The sequence below is a fragment of the Epinephelus lanceolatus genome, chromosome 16 (genome assembly GCF_041903045.1).
Source record: "Epinephelus lanceolatus isolate andai-2023 chromosome 16, ASM4190304v1, whole genome shotgun sequence".
Taxonomy (NCBI): domain Eukaryota; kingdom Metazoa; phylum Chordata; class Actinopteri; order Perciformes; family Serranidae; genus Epinephelus; species Epinephelus lanceolatus.
The window spans coordinates 11,876,567-11,900,735 of record NC_135749.1 but is presented as its reverse complement, the minus strand read 5'-3'; the positions used below and the strand labels follow the sequence as shown (position 1 = coordinate 11,900,735).

At 42.2% G+C, this 24,169-nt stretch overlaps 1 protein-coding gene across 1 annotated transcript in view; it reads right to left on the bottom strand.

Annotated features, from left to right (window-relative positions):
- csmd2 (CUB and Sushi multiple domains 2) overlaps positions 1–24,169 on the bottom strand; it is a 289,863-nt gene that overhangs the window by 23,532 nt on the left and 242,162 nt on the right. The window contains exons 45-56 of the mRNA XM_033636937.2: positions 23,803–23,948; positions 23,631–23,711; positions 22,823–22,936; positions 13,933–14,121; positions 11,885–12,031; positions 8,685–8,873; positions 5,566–5,751; positions 5,169–5,363; positions 4,673–4,846; positions 4,388–4,561; positions 3,398–3,571; positions 78–266 (exon numbers count right to left, since the gene is read on the bottom strand). Of these exons, the coding sequence (XP_033492828.1) occupies positions 78–266; positions 3,398–3,571; positions 4,388–4,561; positions 4,673–4,846; positions 5,169–5,363; positions 5,566–5,751; positions 8,685–8,873; positions 11,885–12,031; positions 13,933–14,121; positions 22,823–22,936; positions 23,631–23,711; positions 23,803–23,948 (1,958 nt within the window). The remainder of the gene's footprint in view (positions 1–77; positions 267–3,397; positions 3,572–4,387; positions 4,562–4,672; positions 4,847–5,168; positions 5,364–5,565; positions 5,752–8,684; positions 8,874–11,884; positions 12,032–13,932; positions 14,122–22,822; positions 22,937–23,630; positions 23,712–23,802; positions 23,949–24,169) is intronic.

Sequence of the window (24,169 nt, the reverse complement as noted above, 5' to 3'; positions counted from 1 at the left end):
AGTATACTTCAGTATATACTAAACAAAACACTGGAACTCATGCAGTGCCACTTACAACCAACCCCTGAGGTACTTACACAGGCACTTAGGCAGGGAGCGGTCCCAGGTACCGTCCCCTTGACAGGAGATGGAGCTGGTGCCCAGCAGGTAGTAGCCCGGGTTACAGCGGTACGACACAGTGGTCTGGAAGCTGTAGCGATGAGGCCCGCTGGGCAGTACCTGCCTGATGCTGTTCTCTACATGACCAGGCTCTGTGCAGTTCACAACTGGAGAAAGGGATGCAGAGAGAGGGGGGGAGTAAAGGACAATCTTGTGTGAGCATTTAGTTTCAATTCAACAAATGATTTAACCTGGAATTGATGATTTACTGTTCTTTGATGATTATATTTCAAACGTTACTGGCAAGACAGACGAATGGGGGCATTTTGTAATAATACACCATTTATTTTGATATAGATATATGACATTCTGTCACACAGAGGGAACACACCCATTTTACAAGCAGAGGGGTTTTTTTTAGCGCTTTGACTCTCTTTGTCCATGCCTTTTTCTCATCTACTACTTCCACCCATCCAGCATCCATCCATCCACCCCAATCCAAATGAAGTAGGAGGCAGGCTCCGGAAATAAACATTTGCTTCATTAGAGCCAGTCTCCTGCTGGCCGCCGTGGTGCAGAGATGGTGATGGATGGGGAGCTCACAGGAGAAGAGGCACCATGTCAGTTTAGCACCAGATGGAGAGAGTTAGGGAAGGGGAGAATGAGGGATGAGTGAGGAGCGAGGGACAGCGAGGGGGGCGCTGTGCAGACTGAGAGAGAAAGAAGCCCTGATGGTGCAGAATATATTAAAATTCATGACAGAATTTCAGGCTACGACTGCTACCAGCACCAATCCATCTTGACAGTCTCAGATACAAGACACGAACCAAAACCTTACAAGGCCTCAACAAAGTCAGAGTACAGTGAGTAACAGTTGCTGTCTAGTCTACACTGTGAACCATAACTAAATATGTACTTTGATGCCAAAACTCCAATGGCTTCTAAAACACTACCCATGCAGCCATTATGCCCCAGTTTGCCTTGCCAGTGTTGCCCCATGAGCGTGCCTTTGCCACAGCCAAAATGAACCCATTGTATGCTAATGTGCCTAAAAGCTTGCTCATTTTCATGCTCCCAAGCTGGCCAGCACAGCTAAATCACCCCCCAAATACCTATTATAATGTATTCCTTCCAGTAGAGTGCTGACCCATGGTGCCATCATTTACAACTTACCGCATAATAACACTACAAAGTGTATTTGAAGCAGTGGAGCTGCTTCAGCACGAGACTTTCCAAACTTGGAATTCGGCTTTGAATAAATGTGCTCGGGCAACATGGGCCCAAAAGCGATCCAACAGTCATCTAAAACGACTGACCTCCTGGTGCATTTCTGTGTGTGGCCCAGTGGGCAGGCAGGGAGGAAGTGAAGGGATGAAAGGAAAAGAAGAATAAAAGTGAGAGGGGAAGAAGGGCTGAGGTAATTCATCTCTGTTCCACTCAGAAGTGGAGACCCCAGTCACCCTATCCTCCTCTTGGCCTCCTTCCAAGTAACGGCCCTGTAAGTGGTGTGTCAGAGTGTGTTTTTTTTCCTGTCCTGTGTCTCTTGCCTTTTATCGCTGAAAGACAAATAAACACGCACGAGTCGTCCAAAGAAGGCGGTGTTGTGGCTGTGTTGCTGTGACTCAAATTGGTGGTGATTAGAGAGGGATAGGAGACTGGCTGGGCCGGCAGCGCTCTCCTGCTCCCTGCATTATTGATGGAGCCTACAGACTCTTGTAGCTAAAATCTGGACTGTGGAAATCATTACCTTTGTCTGACTGACTGCTACCCCACCCCTCCCTTTTTTCCCTGCCATCTGCAACTATCCACTATTATCTGTCCCTCTAAAAGAAGAGCCCATGGTATGGCTAAGCTAAGGTGAGATGGATGAAGCTGGTGTCATCCTTGCACTTAGTTTTCCACTCAGAGGAGGAAGTACATGGCAGACAGGAGAGCGTGCCTCACCAGATATGTCTAGAATGCTGTAATTAAGGTGATAAATCTGATTGACAAAAAGACCCCTGAGCTACTTATGTCTCCACATCAACAGTGCGGATAATGTGCTTTCAAAACAGACACCTAAGCCCACCCACACACACGGAAGACACACACAGTCTCACACAAAATGCTTCTCAAAGTCAGCATCTGCATGGAAACAAGGCCAATGCTAATATGATGTCACTACTAGAACGGAGAGATTAAAGGTGCACGTCTGGGAGAAGATCTTGCCTGCTTATGCATGCAGCAGCCAAATGTACTTCTCTCTTTTTTTAACAACTGAAGACGGATTCCTATGGGACTCGCAGTCTCCTCATCCCTTCATAAATGTCTTAAAAAAATCTCTTCTCTCCTCATTTAAAACAAACTCATAAGTCAATCCGTCACTGATTCTGTCACCGCCTTGTCATATACAGGGCCCGACCTTGCGAGCGGCCTCTTTCTGTGCCTGTCACAAAGCCCTCAGTTAGTGGGGACTTAGAGACAAGACGTGGGTGCCGAGATACATCGCTTGTCGCAAAAACACTGCCAAATTAAAAGTCCTTGCCTCGCTTCAAAGCAGAGCTGGGTACTTCTTATTCTGAGCAAAAGCAAGGATGCGGGTCTCCGAAGGCTGCTGTCTTTCACACAAGCTCAAGGATCCTGTGATTGTTTTTGGCTGTCTCTGCCTGGTTATTAACTAGGTTTGTTTCCTTGACAGACAGGTGAGCCTTAGGGTGCAACAAAGGTAGCTAGGGTGAGAGGAAATAACATCAAATGTAAATATTATCCAGAACCTCCAAGGACCAAGTGGTTGAGACCGTGGTAATTAAATAATCCAAGGTTCTCTTTGGTTTTTCATTTCAATTTCCCCTAATATGCGTCGTTTAAAACTCTTTCTCCCTCCGGCTGTCTCTGCGCTTCATCTCCGCTCTCTCTATGATTGGGGTCATCTCTGGTGGCAGAAGATATGACCTTGCACGATACAATAGGTAATTTAATACATACCTGCGCAAATGGATGAGAACACAAAACTGTGCTCCTGCAGGCAAGCATGTGAAACCGAGCACACTTTTTGACAATGTCGTACCTCAGTCAATTAGCTATGCGCAAATCTCATGGCAATGGCTTGTCCAGCGCTCATAAATGCATTTAAGTTTTAACTGCCGACTGCATCCAATGGTAACAGGGACCAGGCACATATATTCAGTCTGTTCTTTGCATTTATCATTCCATGCATTTGCAGGCATAGGTTCTCCAAAACAAATGCATGCATCATCCCCCTGAATACCAGTCAGTGAGATGCCACCTGGACTGACTGATAACATGGGCATGTACTTACTTTTACACCTGGGAAGGGCGTTGCTCCACTGCCCATTGGCCTGGCAGGTAGACTTTACGGCCCCTTGCAGGACATATCCAATATTGCAGACAAAGCGCACAGCATCATTTAAGTTGAACTGGGTTCCTTGGGTCATACCGAAGGTAGGGTTACCGGGATGACCACATGTGATGGCTGGGAAAGTCATAGGAGAAAGAAAGTCATGGTTACACTTTTTAAGAGCAGTTTATTGAATCTCAAGGTTTAATATCAAACACCTGAAAAAAATAAGGCCTGGAATTGAGGAGGTAATGTTGCAACACTGGATATAGCGCCTGAATTCTTACCCCACTGGCCCCGCTGCAGCTGCACTAGCTGCATGTCTCTATTCTTGCCACTGGCCTCTATTAAAACAATCTCAGATAATGATTTGTACTACAGAGGAATAAAGTGTATCATTTTGCAATAATTACCTCATCTTTGAAAATGTCATGGCAACACTTAGACATAAGGCACAGGTGGCTTTTAGAGCCTATTTTATGCAAAAACTTTCTGTTAAAATGCTCAATAGCAGGAATTAATTGGTGATCAGTACCAGATGGCTCCAGTCTAATCACACTAAATTGGCCATTGGTATCAGCCTGATAAGAGCATCCCTGGGTAATAGATGTCTGCAGTCATTACAAATCATTGATCAGCAATACACTTGGGCTGTATCTACTTTTTTCATACCTGCCTGACATTTCAGCAGGGTATACGGTATATGGTGACATTTGTGTTAAACAAACAAAAAGAGTAAAAGCTGAACTTTTGCTTGATAGCTCCTGCTTTTTTAGTTTGATAAATAAATATATACGGAAAAGAAACTCACAAAATGCCTTGGCAACATTGTTCTGAATCTTTTTTCCTTCCCTAGATAGCCTACCAGTGGTTCCAGTGCAATTTAGAGGTCTTTAACTACACACCCTATCACCAGTAGTTTTACAAATAATGAACTGTTTTGGTACTTACGGACACAGACAGGAGTGCGTCCTGACCAGCGGTGATCCTGTTCACAAATTCGCACCGACACCCCAATGAGACGAAACCCTGGGTTACACTGGTACACAACGCTGCCTCGATAGTTGTAATTCTCCCCAATGATCTGTCCATTCACTATAGGCTCCGGGGTGCCACAATGACCAGCTATGGATGGATGAGGAAGAAAAGAATCATGGTCAGACAAAGATCTTTTGACTTACTTTGAAATAAATTGATTATGAAGTTATAATCGTTTTAGGGTGCTTAAGATCTCACCGAGACACTGGACCTGCGTTCCACTCCAAAGCCCATTGGACATACACTCTCGTACCCGAGAGCCCACCAACGTATATCCTGTGTTGCAGGAGAAAATGGCAGTGGCTCCATAGACGGTAAGTGTTCCAATCTTGTTGCCATTCGGTGGAGTCCCCAGGTCCCCGCATGAGATGACTGAAATGAGAAAATAATATCATGTGTTGCAATCCCAAATGGTCAAAATATAATCAACAAAACTAATTTGTTTTGTTTGGGAAATGGTTTTGTTGGCTTTCATCCATTTTGTTTTGGTTTGAAGATTTGTGACTATTTAGTTATGTTCTTTTTTTGTAACATCACAGTGGAATACCATACATTTGGATGTAATTATTTTTCATGCTTGACAAATTACTTTTTTTCTGGCAGAGGTTTTTCTCTATTTATAAGTGCAAACTGAGGAAGTTAACTCTAGAAACTGTGGGGAATTAAGACAATGAGATGTGCTGTTTACACTCACTGTCGCAGACTGGGCGTGGATCTGGGTAGTTCCAGGTGCTGTTGGCCTGGCAGCGGATGACCCTTTGACCCCTGTAGTAATATCCCGGGTCACATATGAGCATCATTATAGCATCATATTGGTTTTGGGTACCATAGATCAGCCTCCATCTCCCATGTTCCACAGCAGAGTGGCCGATGTCAGGGCAGGTCACCGCTGGAAGGTCAAAGGATAAACAATCATTATGAACTCAAATAGCTATTTGTGTATGGGGCCGTTACCATAATGACAAATTAGGTTTATTCTCAAACCTGCTGGGAATATCTGGAACTCACTGTGGGTTTCAAAACTTTAAATATTCCAGAGTTAAAGAGTTTGTTCTGTTGATAACACTGAAACTAATAAACTGACTACTCACGAACACATCTGGGTGGGGCCTCAATGGGGCTCCACCTCCCAGACTCCTGGCAGATCACAGAGGTGGTGACAGGCCCGGCAAGCCGAAATCCTGGATTACACTGGTATGTGGCCCTGGCTCCTAGAGAGAAATCCTGGCCTACAATACTGCCATTGACCGGAGGCACTGGCATTCCACAGGACATAACTAGAGGGGAAGAGGGGATGTGGAGGGAAGGGAAAACAAAACAAAACAAAGAAAAATGTGGTTGGTAGAAGGAAAGCACAGGTACTGAGGTATATTTAAATAATCTTCGTATGCAGAGTGTCTAGCTCACAATAGGCTTCCTGTACAAACACACTCCCGGAGCCGTCATTGATGTGCAGTAAACATTAGCTTGGGCTGCCATCTGCGCAACAGTAAACAACCAAGTCTCGAGAGAGCGTATGTATTTCAGGTAGACATTAAACCTACTTCAGACTTGACCAGGCATCCAAAGGCAGCCCTGCTACCTTCGGTTTTCACTGTAGCTGATAATACTGAACCTGTAGCTATAAAATTAACTTTTTGTCATATCTGTTGAAACTGTCATGACATCTACACAGTAGTACAGAGAGAGGTGATCTGTGATAAAGTAATGTTCCTCTGCCCCCTCGAATTGCTTCTAATGGCATCATTGCAGGTGAACGAAAACAACCAGAGCACAGCTGTCAATCATGTCGGTCACTGCTTGGGAATTGCAGTAAAACTATCAAATAGACAGCGCTGATAAAATATGAATCAAGATTCTGTTACTGCATTGCGGATATCCCGCCTCACATGTTTCAGAAACATATTTTAGTGTACTGTTTAGCTGTCAAATGAGAAAGCTGGTCAGGCAGGTGGGCGGTGCCTGGTGCGTCACTCGACTATTCCCAACATGGCGGTTGGGTCACAAATTTTCTCACTGTTACAACTAAACAATACACTAAAATACGTTTCTGAAAATGTTTGAGGCAAGAAATATGCAATGCAGTAGCAGAATCTTTATTCATATATTTTTTTAATACTTTATTGCAATGTTTCTTTCATCTTCTTCATAAGCATAAACAATATTTCCAATTTCCTTGCATTTTTATACACTTTTTTTCAGTCATATACCTTCGTAAATTATTTATATTCAAAGAAATACAACAAGGTTAAATAAAATCCCCAAAAAACAAAAAACAGAACAAAAGAAAGTAAAACGAAAAGAAACAAAAACAGAAAAAAAAAAAAAAAAGAATCTTTATTTGACGGCTGCGTTAGAGACTCCTACAATCTAACTGGTTGTTTGACGTGGGATTTGATCTTTTTCACAGATGGTCTCATAACATTTTGTGGATAATGACAGTTTCGGCAAAAAAAGTTATTTTCATAGAAGTGACCCACTGTGGTTTTAATCACTCTGGTTGGAAACTAGACTTTGGAAGAAGAGCTTTAGATTTCATGCTTTTGTGAATAAAATCTGAACTTAAACCAATCGAGAATTCACTTAAATTGTAAATCAATAAAGATGGTGCAACAGCATCACAGTCATGTAAAATTTAAAGTCAAATTTAATAGGATTTTTACATTGGAGTAGATGCATCTCGCCTCAATAGCTATTACATTATTTATACTTTTCTAATTTTTTTTTCTGTCAGTCTCAGTTGAACATAGGTAATTGCTATTCTTCATTCCATCACTGTAAAAAATGAGCACAGTGACAAGCAGATAATTGTGACTATAACCCATAAGACATATCAAACAATTCAGTTCAGGTAACACCAAATATCATTAATCTGATGCAATGTTATCTTCAAAGCCATTCTGAGTTATGGTGAAATGACCTTCCTTGAAGCACGCCTAAGGCTGAGGGGCTGTTGGTGATGGCACACTGTCAGTTGAAATCACACTTTGATCCAGAGCAAATGGATTCAGTGATAGTCTTTTTCAATCAACTTAAATCAGAACGACAGAACTTAAAAAATACATTTTGCTACAAAAATGTCTTCTTTAACTTGGCGCACCAGTTTGGCTACGGATGTTAAAATCTTGTTTTCTCCGCACTGTTTCAAGGTTCATTTCATCACTTTTGAGATGCTGAATGAGCTCAGTCAGAATGATGCTGACGAAATGCTACTTAAATAAAATCCTGCAATGTGAAATTATCCTGCCCATCTAATTTTACCATGTAGATTTGTCTTGCTTAAATTAAAGAAGTACTTCACCCCTTAGCTGATCAATTGTGTATCAGTTACTTACCCTGTGTTACACTGAATTGGTGAAGAGAATGCTGTTTTTCTCACATACCTCCATTCTGAACAAGGAATCCATAAATGGAAAAAACTCATGGTGGGATTGTGTTTAATGACAACAAATCTATATCAAAATATGTTTACAAACTTTCACAAAACTCATGCAGTGTAATCCAAGTCTGATTCATCTAGTCGTGTCCTCAGTACTTCCCAAACAGACTGCTCTTTTCAACAGGGAACTAAACTGAGAGTGAACTGTGCTCTCCTCAAAGCCAGACGCCATTGACAAAAAATGGTAATTCACCTTGCCTAACACAGGAACTGCTGGTTTATCACTGCCTCGATCAGTCAAGTAGTTTGTGTCATTGTGCAACTTTGATGTTTAAAGGGTAAGTTCAGATTCAACAAAGTCTCACAATGACACAAACTACCAACCAAGGCTGGCTGCTCTTGTGCAATGAGGGAAAATTACTGTTTTTGTCACTGGAGTCTGGCTTTGAAGAGAACATAGTTTCACTTTCCATTCAGTTGCCTGTTTGGGAGGTACTGAGCATACGACTGGATAAATAACACTTGCATTATACTGCACAAGCTGTGCGAGAGTTTTAAACGGATATTGTGATGTAGTTTTACTGCTGTTAAAAACGGACCCCTATGTCTTTAGTTCATCAATAATTTTATCAGTTTTTTGGATTCTTTGTTCACTGTGAAAGTTTTCTTCACAAATTCAATGTAATACAGGACGAGCAACTGATAGAAACCACAAATGGTTATCGGGGGGTGAAGTATTCCTTTAAGACAACTTCCGGATCTAAGTTTTTCTTTACAACTTCCAACCTTCTCTTCCTTCCTCATGACCCATTGCTAGGACTGGGCCCTCACCTTGGCAAAGTGGTACCGGTGCATTCCACTGGTTGGTCCCCTGTGCAGTCCGGGTGCATGTGGCACTACTCTGACCAATGAGCCGGAAGCCCTGGTCACAGTTGAAGCGTAGGGTGCTGCCCAGCTTAGTGCCTGTCAGACTGTGCACGGTGCCATTCACAGGGTTGTTCGGAGGGCTGCAGTAGGCCGCTATGACAAAAAAAAAAAAAAAAGGTGTAGGTATAAATAAGCATACAGATAAAATTGAGTGCAACAAGCATAAAAAGCTAATAATGATGCAAGATGATGCAAGTTTGTGTTGAGGAGGTGAAGGATTAATGCGCCTTCAATAGCACAGAGCCCCAGATCTCTTTGCATCTGTCTTCTACGCCTGGCATGGTAAAGGAGGATATGTATTAATACAAGCGCTACAATGCAATCTCTTGAAGGCAAAAACTGCAGATGAGAGACAAGGAAAATTGATTAAAGGAAACTAATGTTCTGCAAAGCGAAACTGGAGTTTGTCAGCAGCAGCAGCAGAGGAGGATCATAAAAGTGATGGATAGATAATAACAGGAACAAAATATCTGTTTTTGTTTGTTGGTTAAATTGGCGGCAGCAATAATCGTTTATCATCACAAATGGTGGCAGCAACAGGTCCATGGTTCCTAAAAAAATGGGGGACTCTGAGGCCTGAATTGCATTTTGCAGATCTTATGTTAATATGACATCACTACACACCTACTGGAGAATATATAAGAACACACATTGTGATGCATCAGTACAGGGCAGCATGACAGAAAACAGCGCTCACTACGGGAAGAGATTAAGATGTATTATCCATTACACTTAATCACTATGACCACATTACAGATCTATAAAAATGCAAATTCTGAGCCAAGCCCCTCACGTGGCAATGAAAACGGCCTCTCTTTGAAGTGAGTGGGAATTTTTAGCACCATGCAATCAGATAAAACTCCCTCTCAGTATAAAAACTTAAAGTCATGTCAGCGGTGTAATATGTATTCAGCGTTTATGAGATGTTGCTGTCTCACACAAATTGTTCCAACGAGACAGAGAATGTGAGACTTTTCAAGTGCGCTGACATTTCATTTTGTGGCACTGAAGTTAGATAAAACAGACTTTCTGTGGAAGCTGACACTGAGGTTCACTGGGAAAGAAGTTAGATTTCTTGGTAGATAAAACACAGTGGGTGTACTTGCAGCTTTGGTCATTTTGTGGAGTGTAGCTTTCAAGTTTGAAACACCATGTCCTCTCCATAGTCATCAAGGGATGAAGTCTCATTAATGCCCTCCCTGACTGCTCCACGGGTAGGGAATTTAACACTTACAAACCCAATGCTTAAATTCAATTTTTAATATGCCGCCTGAGCAACTGTATGTTCCTTGAAAAGGCCTTCTCATGTCAGTCACTGTGACTGAGCCACCCTTAAGTTCAATTCTTCACTTCTGTCTGTGTCTAACTCATTTGCTCCTCTGTCTGTGCTCCTCGCTCCTTGCCTCTATGCCTGTTATAGTATACAGCTCGTCTCACTGCAATCAGCCTTGCAGCTCAGAGGAATAAGATCTACATTGGCAGGTGACTGGATTGGAATAGATAATAGAAAGGAGGGGAACGAGGGCAGGAGGGGGATAGTGATACAGACAAAGAGAGGGATATATGAGCATAAGGAGAAAGTAAGGAAGACAGAGATAGAGTCAGGCAGAGCATGGTTGATTGAATCGATGGCAAGGATGAACTAAATGAGGCGACAGAGGAAGAGTGAGAGAGGCTACGGCTGGAGAGGAAGAATAGAGATGGCCAGTTGCTGAAGGAGATGTCTGCAACTTGGTGATGGAAGACCAGCCCACGGAGAAAAAAGATGGATTGATGAAGAACACAGTCGAATGCATGAATCTGCCTGCACCATCTGCTTCTTCCTCCCCACCAAGGTACTACAGAAGGCAACTCCATATTGACCATGGCGACTTGTGAGTTCTCAGCCGTCACTTAGTTCATCTGTCACTTAGCCTGCTATGGCAAAATCCATCATGGCTAAAAAAAAAAGAAGTAAAAAAAGGCAATAGAGGGAAAAAAGGGCAGAAAACGACAGAACATCCGGTTGGGGAGAAGGAAAGCTCCACTGAGAGGAAGAGGGGGACGATTAGTCAATCTGGCTGAGTGCTGTTGATACAGAACGGAGGGAGCCTTTTAAATATTTACACAGTCATAATTCAGAGCGAGTTATGCAGGTGTCGTATACCAACAGATCTTTCTCGGGAGCAGGACAGAACAGAAGAATAATAAGCAATACAAAGAACAGCGTTTACTAATTCCCAAGCTGGAGCTGCACAGCAAGGAGTGCTGCAGATGTCTGCTGCCCCCGGTAGGTTGTCATGGAAATGGGTCATATTTCTAGCCATTTCAGATGCGGTTGGCAGCTCAAATGTTTGTCTTGTTGACACAGTAAACCAAAGGCACCTCTGATGAGATGGAACATACAACAATGTAGAGAAGGAACAAAGTTCGGTAACACTTTACTTGAAGTTATCTACATAAGGGTGACATGACATTGTCATGAACTTGTCATAAACATTATGTACATGTCATAAACGTTTATGACTGCTGTCATTAAGTGTCATTCGGTTTTTGTAATGACAAGTTGACATTGTTTGGGTTGTCTTGATTATGACAACTTGACATTAATTAAAGTGACATTACCAGAATTTGTCTTTGTCATGACAAGCTGACATTAGATTTGTTTGGGATGTCCTTATTGTCACAAGTTGATAGTAACCAGGATGACATTACCAGAAGATGTCTTTGTCATAACAATAATAATCATTATGTCAACTTTGCATTTCTTGTTAATGTCAAGTTGTTATGACAAAGACATCTTCTGGTAATGTCATCCTGGTTAATGTCAAGTTGTCATAATCAAGACAACCCCAATAATGTCAACCTGTCATTACAAAAAAGAATGACACTTAATGACAGCAGTCATAAACGTTTATGACATGTACATAATGTTCATGACAGGTGCTTGACCGTGCCATGTCATAGTTATGACAGTGTCATGTCACCCTTATGTAGATACCTTCAAGTAAAGTGTTACCCAAAGTTCTTCTAGTAATCAACTCTAAATAAACAACTGAAAGTATTTTTTTTTTTTTTTTAAATGCCTGTAACCTCAGACTCTTGTGCGCCTGGTCTTGACTCACCTGAGTAGCGTATGCGAAAGCCTTTGTGGCTGGTAGTATGATCGAAGGACCAGTGCAGGTAGACTTTGTTACTGGAGCTGGTGATGCTCAGTGGGTTGGAATAGTTACCACTGAGGGTAATCAGGAGTGGGCTCTGTCTGGATGGGCCTGGGTCAAGACAGAGAAGACAAGTGTTAAGAAGAATCAATCTTTGAAAGTCTCATAACATTGTGCTTTGGAAAAACTTGTCCATGCATTTATTTTCTGTAGACTTGACTCCTGTGATGGTGTCTTTATAGGTCTCTCTTAGAAAATCGATCAGACAGCTGCAGCTGTTTCAACATGCTGCTGCTCAAATCCTCACTAAGACTGAGAAAGTGGACCACATTACTCCAGTTCTGAGGTTGTTACGCTGGCTTCCTTCTGTCAAAGAATCGATTTCAAAACACAGTTGTTGATTTATAAAGCAGTGGACAGTATAGAGTGCAAATACATTTCTGACCTTTGTGCTACACTATGAACCATGAAGACCTCTCAGGTCTTCTGGGACAGATCTGCTTTGTGTCCCCGGAGTCAAGACTAAACGAGGAGAAGCAGTGTTTGGTTTTTATGCACCGCATAGCTGGAACAAACTCCCAGACAACTGCAGGTTTTTTTCAATTCAAGGCTGAAGACTTTTCTGTTTGCCGCTGCCTTTTATTGAATCAAATATTTATTGATTGCTTACACTGCACTGTAACTTTTATTCTTGTATTTTATTCCTGTATTGGTATATTTTAGATTGTTTTTATTTTTTATTCTCTAGCTCTTTAATTGTATTTAAGTATTGTGTGTGTGTTTTTTATTATTATCTCATGTTTATTTATTTATTTTTGGTATTAGTATTATTTCTTGCCTTTTTTCTCTTCGTATTTTATTTGAAATGACTGATTGAAAAGATGCGGACAGATATAGATATGTAAATTGACATAGATATGTATATGTAAATACACAGAAGGACAAAAAGGAGGAGAAGCATGGATATATTCATGTAGCTGTAGGGGGTCAAAGTGTGTTTAATTGTCCCTTAATTAGATGATTTTTGTTAAAAAAATATATGTGAGACAATTAAGTGTTTGATAGATAGTATGTACTTGTCTCAATAAAAAGATTATCTTAAAAAATGAACTGCATTTAAATGCCCTTTTATAATGTCTGTCTTTTGCACTCTTGATGCTTTTGGTGTTTTATGTGAAGCACTTTGAATCGTCTTGCTACTGAAATGTGCCGTATAAATAAACTTGCCTTGCCCAAAGAAGAAGAGTGATAATACTTTTATATAAAACACCACTAGCACTGGGTCTTCAACATAATGCAAGTATTCCTAAACATACACACTTGAATCTGAACAGTAATTTGAATCGCATTTTCCTTGCAAATGTAAATTGACAGAATACCATTTAGAAAAAAAAAGCTGTCACAGATTGAGGTGTTTTTTTTTAATGTCTGAATTTTGAAACCAATATCATTTTCCCTCGTTGTGGCTTTTTAGGGATTGTGCGTTTTGTTAGACTTATGGTAAAAATCAAAAGTTGCTCATCCTAACTGTGGATAAAAGATTTCTTTCCATAATTGGCTTGGCAGCCCCAAGGTTAGCAAATGTCTGTTCCCCTCCACTCGGCACAAGATAAAAAGCACTAATCAGGAACGCTAGCGTGTACGACCGCCATTTTCTCAGAGCAGCCTGGCAGAGTTGCTGACTGTGCCTCTAATCACATGCAAATGTACAAGGCAGATGTAGATGTTCTGTCGCCATGAAAGGGAGCCTGTGTGTGATTTTCTGTTAGTAGATGCGGGGAGCTTTGTAAGGGATGGTAAATTCAGCTGTCTGGCTCATTTTAGCTTTTTATTGTGGATATATGTGGAAAATTAGTCTTTGGCCAAGGAAGTGTGGGAAGTGTCAAAGGCACGTGGGGTCAGATGCAGAGGGCAGCACCCAGACAAGGAATTAACATGATGCTGCTCAACTGAATTACGTGATACTGAATGGTGGTCTACATGTTCGTCCTAAAACAGATGCAGCGACTCACCATCAAAGATCTCAAGCTCATCAAACTGTCGGCTGGTCTGGAAGTGCTCTATGGTGAAGGTGATGTTGTAGCCAGGTTCCACTTTGACCACCCAGGAGCAGGACTCAAAATGGGGGAAGCCGCTGCCTGGCGACTGGCTCATGATGACACCTGTGGAAGCTGTCAGTACCTCATTCATGGGACAAGTCACTGCGGAGAGAAATAAGAGGCAGAGACAAATCAGTTAATTTGAATCATAGGAATAATGGTTTGTTTATGTTTTTGCTGTTCTGTGATGTTTCATAATTGCACATTCCCTCTAATTGTTTTTAGTGAATTTAATTTACCTTGAAGCACAAATTGGATTGGATAGACCTGCGCTGTTGTTGGAGGGCAACTCAATATGACTAAAAGCATAGCTAAGCTAATTGTCATCCTGCTCCTGATGCTGTCGCGGGAAACAAAGCTGTCCATGCTAAGTCAGTCCAGGAAACGACATGCATATATTATATAACGTTACTGAATTTCCCTCCTTCTTGTCCGTTGTCAGTATGTGACAGATATGATGTTAACGTGCCCGCTAATGCTCTCATCTGCCTGGGAACCCTATTGCAGTGGCACGTCTGGGCAGACCACATCCATCCGCTCGTCAAATTCCCTCCGTGACATCCTTTGACATTTCCTAGTGGTTTCAGTCTGTATTATCAGACGTTACACAGTGCTCCTGTCTGTTGCGTTTTTGCCAGGATGCTGTGAAGCCAGCCTCTTAATCTGCCAGAGCTGTCTGCATACACAGTGGAACCCCAAAAAACAAACTGCAACATGAAAGGAAGCCAATGCTGCAACGGCGACACAATGCAACTGCTGCACGTTTTTTTTCCTTCCCATTGTGTTTGTGGCTCACCTTATGGGGCAAACGTAGACTCTAAAATAATTCTGTCCACAGCAGAGAAAGATAAACATTTGCACTTCTTGTTGCGATATGAGATAACATAAACCTATCTACTGTGTATCACTCATTTCTATATTGCTAAGAATCCTGAGGGCGTACTTTGGTGAACATTATTGTAAGAACTCAAACCGACAGCTTGTTAAGAGCTTTACAATTAACCAAAGAGCATTTCAGAAAAAAGCATACATTCACCTTGTTAAACACCAGCCAGAGGCTTCATTTACAATCATAGCAGAAATAATAAAATACACAATAAGATGTTGACAAATGTGATTAAAAACCACTTCAAAGTGGACGTAACCAGGTATTTTTTTGCACGCGTGTACATTTTGTGTGTGTTTGTCAACCTAGTGTGGCGGTGAATCTACGTGGGGGTCTAAATGCCCCTGTTGTGTGCCACAATTTGAATACCCGAGCCTGTTGTGCCTCAGGGTAAGCAGCACTTGGCACTCGCAGGTCCTTCATTACAATGGTAAAATGTTGAATGCTCTGAATCACATTCTAGCAGCGTGCCTCCTTTTTGGGACAGTGTGTAAACTTGTTTTGTGCACGCAGTTGGTGTTTGTGTCGGCGCACTGTTGTGTGAGAGTGCGTGCGCTTCTTGGCTTGTTCAACCTCCTCTCTGTGTGTTCATAGGGGAAAGAGATTATTAAATTCGCAGGGAAAACATTATGGCAGACAGCCTGGGTTAAATGGCATTTGCAAAATAACTCTTAGCTTTTTTATTTTTACCTTGCTTGGTGTGTCAACTAGGTGGATTTATTGCCTCAGGAAATTTCAGATAATGTCAGGTAAGCTGCCACTCAGAGGCAAGGTTATGTTAAAACGAGGCATGCTCCTGTCACATACTTTCGCCACAACTTCTTGCTCTTCATTGTATTTATATTAGCTGCAGATCCCAACAACACAAAGACTAATACACACATATCTGCTTATGTTGTTTACCATGGGTCAAGAAACTGCATTTAAGGGGGGCTTTAATGTCTTTATTAAATAGTGAACAGCAGAGAAATCACAGACAATGAGGGGAGAGAAAGATGGGGAATGACAAGCAACAACGGTCCCCAGCTGGGATCAACCCCCTCGGCCACCAGGGTGTCCTGAGCTGTGTCTCAATAACATACAGTGCTTGCATACTAAGTAAGCTTAAGTAGAGGGGAAATACAGCTATTGTACCGACTTAAAACATTAAGGGAACATTCTGCAGATGTGTAGAACTGCCGTACGACAGCAACATCTCAGACAATACAATATCCGCTGGATGCACTACAACAATAGTGCCATTATATGATGTAAGACTTAGAAATCTACAAATAGTTTCAGCATCTAACTTTGGAAGTAAAGGCGACAGCAATCTATTCTCATCCCAAATTCCAAGAAGTCTGTGAAATCATTTACAACCTCGAGCACCTCTGTGGAGTCAAAAAGCTTAAATCCATCACTGATAGTGAAATTGATCGCCCCCGGGGAAGTAGCATATAAAATCTAAGAGTGAAGTTCATTAACCAATCAATTCTCTGAGGATGAGATGTGTGTTGTCAGTGACCTTTCAGAAAGCTCCAGCGTGTCTTCAAAACTGCCTTCAGCTCGTCTTGGAGCTGATGGAGGGAGACAGGCACGAGCTCTTATCGATAGGCTGCTACTTATTAAACTAATCCACTTTGAAATGAAGCATCACTCTGTTTGGCTGTAAACAAAAGGGTATTAGGGGACAAATCTGACAGCTGGAAAAAAAACGGCAGCCTCAACACGCAAGGTGAGATCAACATTGATAGGGCTCAAAATGAAATTTCACTTTAATGAGACAAGGAATGGAATAAGCTGGGAGCAGGAGTGGCAATCTATGAGACATCCTTTCTGCTGGTGTGTAAATTGTTCACCGTACGCAACAGCCTCCCAATAAAGGAGGGGGGTTGACTTCTGTGCAGACAAGCACAGATGCACGCACATCTGCATCCATACAGGCACGTGTGTGCACTCCAGTATGCAAGTATGGATGATGTGCATAAATCTACAATACATCATGCTTGTATAATGCTGCATTGCTGTTGAGACGCCTTTATTCATGTTGGTATTTAATTAGCATAAGCTGAGGGGCGATAACGAGCTGATTGAAGGGGATGGGCTGCAACATAAGCATTAGTGTGGATCAGGACCTGACAACTCTAAAAAGTCAGGAATGACAATGAAGACATGAAAAAGGGGGCAGCTGTAATCCATTCTGCGGGATGTAAAGAAGGGAGCTAGGGCATAAAATGTAGTCTAGGGAACAAACAGACAGACAAAGAGGTGATGGAGGCAAGGGGACCGAGTGGGATGCAGAAAGCGAGTTAGCTGGGAAACTAATGTGATGGGTGATTATGCAGGTTTTAACCAGAAATCTGTCTGGGGGATAAACACAGGGATTTTGGATCATCAGAGCTCATTGTCTTTCATTAATGAATTCAAGCAACACTTTGTACTGATGCTGTCGCTTTGTGTGTGTGTGATGCTGAACTCCCCGCGGTCTCAGCAGACAGCAGATGTAGTTGAGAGCTGTGGGTCCAATATGACCCTGTTTAATCAAATAGTAGGCAAATCAAATAATCCACGAACCAACTGGTTGCTCCGAAGGCAGGAAATACAAGAGAGGCTGAACCCATTTGCCATCGTGACTGGCAACATTTCTCTGGATTAAACAAGAAAAAAACAAGAGTGTGTCTCTCTTTGTGTGCGTGCGTCTCTGTTTGTGTGTGTGTGTGTGTGGCGGTGGTGGCTTTCATCTATTGTATGTCAGTGTTGAGAGAAAAGGAAAAGGCAGAGACAGAGGAAGACAGATCTGGGTATTGATAGACACCTGTGGGTAAACGTGTGTGACAATACATTGCACTGTGCTGTTGTGTTTTGAACCAGCCTCTGAGAAAGACAAAAACAAAAAGGGAACAGGGAATAAAGGGTATGTGTGTTACGCAACGACAGGAGTCTGACGCTAGTGAGTCGGGGGAGGGAAGTGGCGAGTGCAGGGGGGAGGGAATGCAGAGGATGAGTGAGGATACTGGAGCTGAGGGGCAAGCAACACTGCAGAACCGCCTGTAGGCTCCAGTGCTGCTCACTGGCAGACTATCACAATGACAGCACCCACTGCTGTGTAACCCAGACACATGCTAGACCAGTGTGTATGTTTATACAGTATATGTACAAGCGTGTGATGTGTTGAATTGAATGTGTATGTGTGTGTGTGTGGGGGGGTGGGGGCAGCTAGACGTGCTGGGAGGGCTGTGCTTGTCAGAGCTAGAAGTGGTGATTTGATAGGTGCAGCTGCAGCCGGCATGTCCCCTGCATTTCAATGAGCTGTGCACTTCGTCTCTCTGCTGCCCTCCAACTAAGTCTCACCCTGTCTCTCTTTCTCGCCTCCCCTTTTAACTCCTGTCCTACTCTCACTTACTCGCCATCCCTCTGCTCATTTCGCAGTCTCTCTGCTATCTTTCCAGACAGATTTAGTTTTTTTCCTCAAGAATCCTGCTTATTCAGAGTAATCTCAAACTTATCTCCTCTCTATCCTTCGCTCTCCTCTCTCTCGCAATTCAATCTCCTCCTCTTCCTTCGCTCTAGCATCAGTCTGTTGTCTTACTTTCCTCTCTACTCTTAACTTCCTCTCACTCAACTCCTTCAGCTTATGTTATCCGTGGCTCTCCTCTCCATCACCCTGGTCTGTCTATGTTGGCAAAGTGACAGCTTGCAGGAAGGAGGAGTACGGTGGAACTGTTTGTCCCCAGTGTAAGTATCTCTCAGCAGAAGGGGAACAATTAACAGGCCACACAAGCCATGACGATAAGCGTAGATTCACACCTGAAATTCACTGCAAACCACAACTAAATGCATTCAATCGTCACTGACTTTCACAGCACACTGATTTGTTTATCGTAGCAAGCCAAAGCTGTACACAAAGCAGATCTTCAAAAATTCAAATACAAGGCAATGTCAGTGGATGTTTTTACTCGCACACGTCTCTGCTGCTGCAGATGTCTGCAGGTACAGCGAGGGGTTAGCAGGCAAAACTTCACAGAGGGGAAAATAAATGCACACACAAAGGATTCCCCTCATTCCTTTTTTCTCACTTGAATTTTGATACTTTCAGCCTTCTCTGTGTCCTGGGTATTTTGTTCCATGTCTTTTAGTATTAGACTACACATAGCTCCTCTTCCCCTTTCACTGTCCTCCTTCTTTCACCATCTCTCCTTCCTTTATCCATCTCATGCAGAGAACATTTGTATATTTTTCCTATGTAGCACTCCAAATTAGCTGCATTCATCAAATTCCGCCCACTCTCTCTCGTCCACCATGTAACCCACAAACAAAGTGACACACACAAAATGACAATGATGAAGCAAGACAGAAAAAAATAATCCAAATGTCAAAAAAAAAAACAAAAACAAAAAAAAAACTCAAAATGAAAGATATGCTTTTATGATATTCTGAAGCAGAGAAAAGAAACAGAGGGACCCCTCTATGCACCCAGTCTCTTGCCCAGAGGATAAGTACTGCACACAACATACAGTGTTATGATGATGCAGTGTGCTGGGAACGCTGCACTCACGGATTCCTCTGGGAGGATGATATCTCGGTATGTAGAGAGTGCCACAGCAGCCACCCTCAGCCTCATGGGAGCCAAGTATCATCCACAGAGATGGAGAGTGCTACCAAACTGATATGTGGCTGCGGCTCCATGACTACAGGCAGAAATAGCACCCACGGGAGCCAGAAATAAGGCAAAACTCGAACTAGTGCATGAGTCTATGATTAGAGAAAAATGATATTGGCTACCTATAACCCTGCTGAAAATAAACTCACAGAGGATCCCTTTGGCAGAGGGAGACAGTGTGACACCTGTGCTGTGTTATGTTTGTGAAGCTAATGACTCTTCAGGACCCTCTTGAAAATGAGATGATGCATCTTAAGTGTCTGTTTCTGTAAACAAAACAATGTATTCAATATGAAGTGTCTTTATATGTACTGTAGAAAAAGTAGCTCCTATTTTTGCAAAGAGTGCATGTTCATCTTTGTGGTCTTACACAGCCAGACGTATCCCCACACTTTTTAGTGCTGTGCCAGTGCTGGAGAAGGTTCTGGCTCAAGCAGCAACCTCCAAGGCTGGAAAATGAAGCCAATACAAAGTGCCAAAAACTGCAGTTCATCAAATGGACACTTGAGGCTGGCTCAAAAACAGAGTGAATCCCCATAGACCTCCCCATGTTAAAATACCCAACTCCACAGCAGAAATAAACATGTTTACAGCCTGGTACAAACAACAGTTTTGGTCTTTATAGCTCATGTCAACATTCATAACAAGTGCACGGAGGTGAATTTAAAAAAATAATTCACCAGTTCACATATTATTAAGGTACAAAATAATGCATTTTCAAGGGTGGAGCCACTTTGAGTGACAGGCTGTCTGCAAGATGTGGCTACAGTCTATGAGTCAGACTCGCCCCAAATATCCAAATATGGTCAGCTCTGGCTCCAAAAAATCAAGATGGCAACAGCCGTAATGCCAAACTCGAGGCTTCAAAACAGCAGTCCACAAACCAATGGGTGACATCATGGTAGCTACGTCCATTATTTATACAGTCTATGGTCTGGTTGAAGCCATCATAATTACATTCTTAGGGGAAAACAAAGACTTTGGGTTGTTTGTATTTCTTTAAACCAATCAGACTCATCTTGGGCGGTGCTAAGACTGAATTGTAGCAATGGTGCCCTTGCAAAGTAGTGTCAGGAAATAGTGAGAAGGGGAGTACAAATTCCTTCTGAACTATTGGCCAATGGCAGGCTTAAAGGTACAGTAGAGTCTTCATCCTGTGAGTCACATTAATCTTTAAGTAACATTAACAGCTGCACCTGTTGTTTCTATGCTGGTGCATAGTGCTGCCCGTGTTTTCACACTTATATGACAGTGTCATCTGTGTTTGCTGCTATTTGCATACTGAAATCCATTTCCAGGGGACAGATCCACATGATTACTTAGGATTACTGTGATTCTGTACCATCATGTTGCCCTGAGAGATCTGGGCAACAGCTCTGAATGCTTTTTTAGGAATGTTCCACTATTCCATTTATTTTATACAAGGCAGAGCACAATATTTACCTCAACATATGACTTATGTGTGTAGCTATAATTTTCTATTAATTTCATTTCATAAACCCATTTCTGGAAAACGTTGGCGCTATTGGGAAATTATACCATTTGAGAGTTAGATTCAGTTGCCAAACAGCAAAATTATACATAAAAGAAGCAATTAAGTACTATTATTAATATTTTTTCTGTTAGATCCATTTTTTGTTTTCTGGCTTTGATTTTTGGACTTCACATATTGTTTCCCAGCAACAGAAAGACATACTGCACCAGCTCATGGACACCCTACCTTTTGAGACTTTTGAGCTAAAAATACAAAAACACTTCTATTTATTTATTATTCAACCCCTTATCACAGATTTTAACTTAACATACAGATATTTCAGAAACATTTTGCAGCATTTTAGACCTGCAAACTCTTAGTTACTTCACTTGACAAATTAAGTATTTTGGAGCATTTTGAGATTGGAACACAACAAGGAAAGTCTTGTTTTGATTAACAAGTTTTAATTGAAGAAATACTGGATTGTAACTGTTGATGCTTAAATGAGTTCATTGCTGCAGTGTTGCAGCTGGTAAACGTGGAGCTAATTTTGATTGATTGATTTTAAATATTACTTAACATACTGCTGGGTAGCTTGTGAGATCCCTCTTGGGGACCAATGAAGCCTTACTGATATAATAATATTACAATGTATATGTTTTAATCTGTGATTTACTGATAATCTGAATTTGAAAAGTAACTTAAGTTGTCAGACAAATGTAGTGGAACAAAAAAGTACAAAATTTGCCTCTGAGATGTAACGGAGTAGAAGTGTAACAGCAGAAAATAACAACATTGGGCATCGGTGGCTTCCTTCGTCCTTGCTGCAGCAGCCACGGGATTAATTCCAGCCTGCGGCCCTTTGCTGCATGTCATCCCCTCTCTTTCACCCCCTTTCACGCTAGACTGTCCTGTCCATTAAAGGCATTAAAGCCCCCAAACAGTAGCTTTAAAAAGTAGAGTGCAAGTGCCTAAAATTTGTACTTAAGTAAAGTACTTTCTGCCACTGATAACTGAGTCGAGAAACGTCAGGAAGTTAGCTAAAGCTTGCTTGTTTAGCTAACATGGCATAACAGGAAGGTGACTTTAAACAGTCCGCAATGTCATATACTTTATGCTGTTCTGTAAGGCAGCGGCTATTGTGCTGCTACCTGCACTTTATTTGCTCAGGCTGCAGGTATTTAAAATTGACTTACGGCAAACTCTTGCATGCCATGGACAATCATTCTCACTCAAATCACTTTAGCCTGAGCATAAAAAGAGCCACGCTGGAGCCTCAAACAAGACAAGTAACGATGCCCATTACTGTTTGCAATGAAAATAAACACCTTAAGTTTTGATAGACATGTTTGCAAAGGAGTCATTATCTCCTCACTCACTCAGCCCCCCACCCTCATTTCTTGTAAACCTGTATCTACAAAAATCGCGCTAATGACCTGGCTGACGATGAACCGAACGGAGATGAGTTTGCAGGTAAGAAAAGATGAAACAGGAGGGGAAGAACTCGCTAAACGTAACCAAGATGAAAGCAGAATCAGAATTGAAAAGAGAGCACTTATGACTGGAAGGTTGCAAGTTTGATCCCTGGACGGGCAGAAAAAACATGAGCAGGGAAAGAGCAGTGCTTACAGCGCCCTCCCCACCACCACTGAGGTTCCTTTGAACAAGGCCCTTAACCCCCAACTGTTCAAGTGGAGCTGCTCCGTGACCAAATGTGTGATTGTGAATAGGGCCCTCCTGCAAAAACGAGCATGCCTTTCCTTGGATACGTTCTCAAGTTTTCAAGCCTCAGGCAGTCACTCACCATCGCATGAGGGCGGCGGACCCTCAAACTCCAAGTGTGTCCCCAACCGGCAGGTCAGGATGCTGTTTCCACTTAACTGGTAGCCTGGGAGACATCGGTAGCGCACTATATCACCTGCAGAGAGAGATGGAGGAGGGAGAGGTACAGGTTATGACAGATCTGAGATGGGGGCAACAATCAATATGACTGATACAAGCCAAAATGTCTCCACAAACCAATCAGTGCTCCTTAGCCAGGACACTGAAGCTGAAGTAATCATGATCCATTGTGTGTCTCAGTGAAAGAAAAAGTTAACAGTGGGAAAAAGTAGCATAATAAATCCCCACTGGGGATCCCATAGATGAAACACTATGTCAGTGCTGCTTCCTTTGTGTCTCTGAATAATAATGTGTCAAGGAGGTATGCAAATAAACAGATAAGGAGAATTAATCTCCATTGTCTTTTACAGGGGAGAATGAGAGCACCTGCATCGAATCCCTCTGGCTTTCTGATTATTTTGTCATAATCATTCATTTATGCTGCTGCTTTCAAATCCCACGGGCTATGTTGTTTGGGGTAAATCTGCAGTCAGTACTATTGCCTTATGGGATGTGTAGTCAGTATCAGAGTCAGTGAACACGGGGCAGTATAGACGGTCAAAGCCAGAATGTGAACTGACAGAGGGATTAACTATTTAAAACGCTACATTCCACAAGTCAGTACGGAAAAGAGATTTAATGGAAAGAAAGTCAGCAGTGCCTAGAAAGCAGTGAGTGTCTGTGTCTATATGTGTATGACTTCGCCTTTTTGTGACAGCATTTCCACTTACCAATTTTAAACTCTTTGCTTGCCATCAGGATCTCTGCATTCGGAATGATGGGGGGAGGCAGGCAGAACTGCAGCCTGTAAGCTTTATTGAGAGCATCAAAGACACAAGGAGTCAAAAACAGGATGTGTCAAATGTAAAAATAACCATCGAGTAAGGAGAGTAATATACATACCTTGATAGCTGATACGGAATAGTCCACCTTTCTCTGTGTTACTACGGAAACGTATCAGCACCTGATTTGACGTGCTGCTGGGCGGGTCATTGGGCTCACCATCAGTGAACACTCCTAGTTTCCTGGTTGTTTCCTGTGGACCATCCCTAAAAGCAAAAAAAGGTCAACTATAACTTCAGATATAATAATACACTGGAGTTAGGGCTGCACGGTATATGCAGTAGACGGTAGAAATGATATAAATTTGGCCCACGGTAGAGATTTTGCGTTCTACCGTCCTATCGTCGATGACGTCATCACACCTGCCTCAGTGTGAAAATGGCTGCGAGCACAGAGACAGCGGAGCAAGAGGAGCTGGTTCACGTCC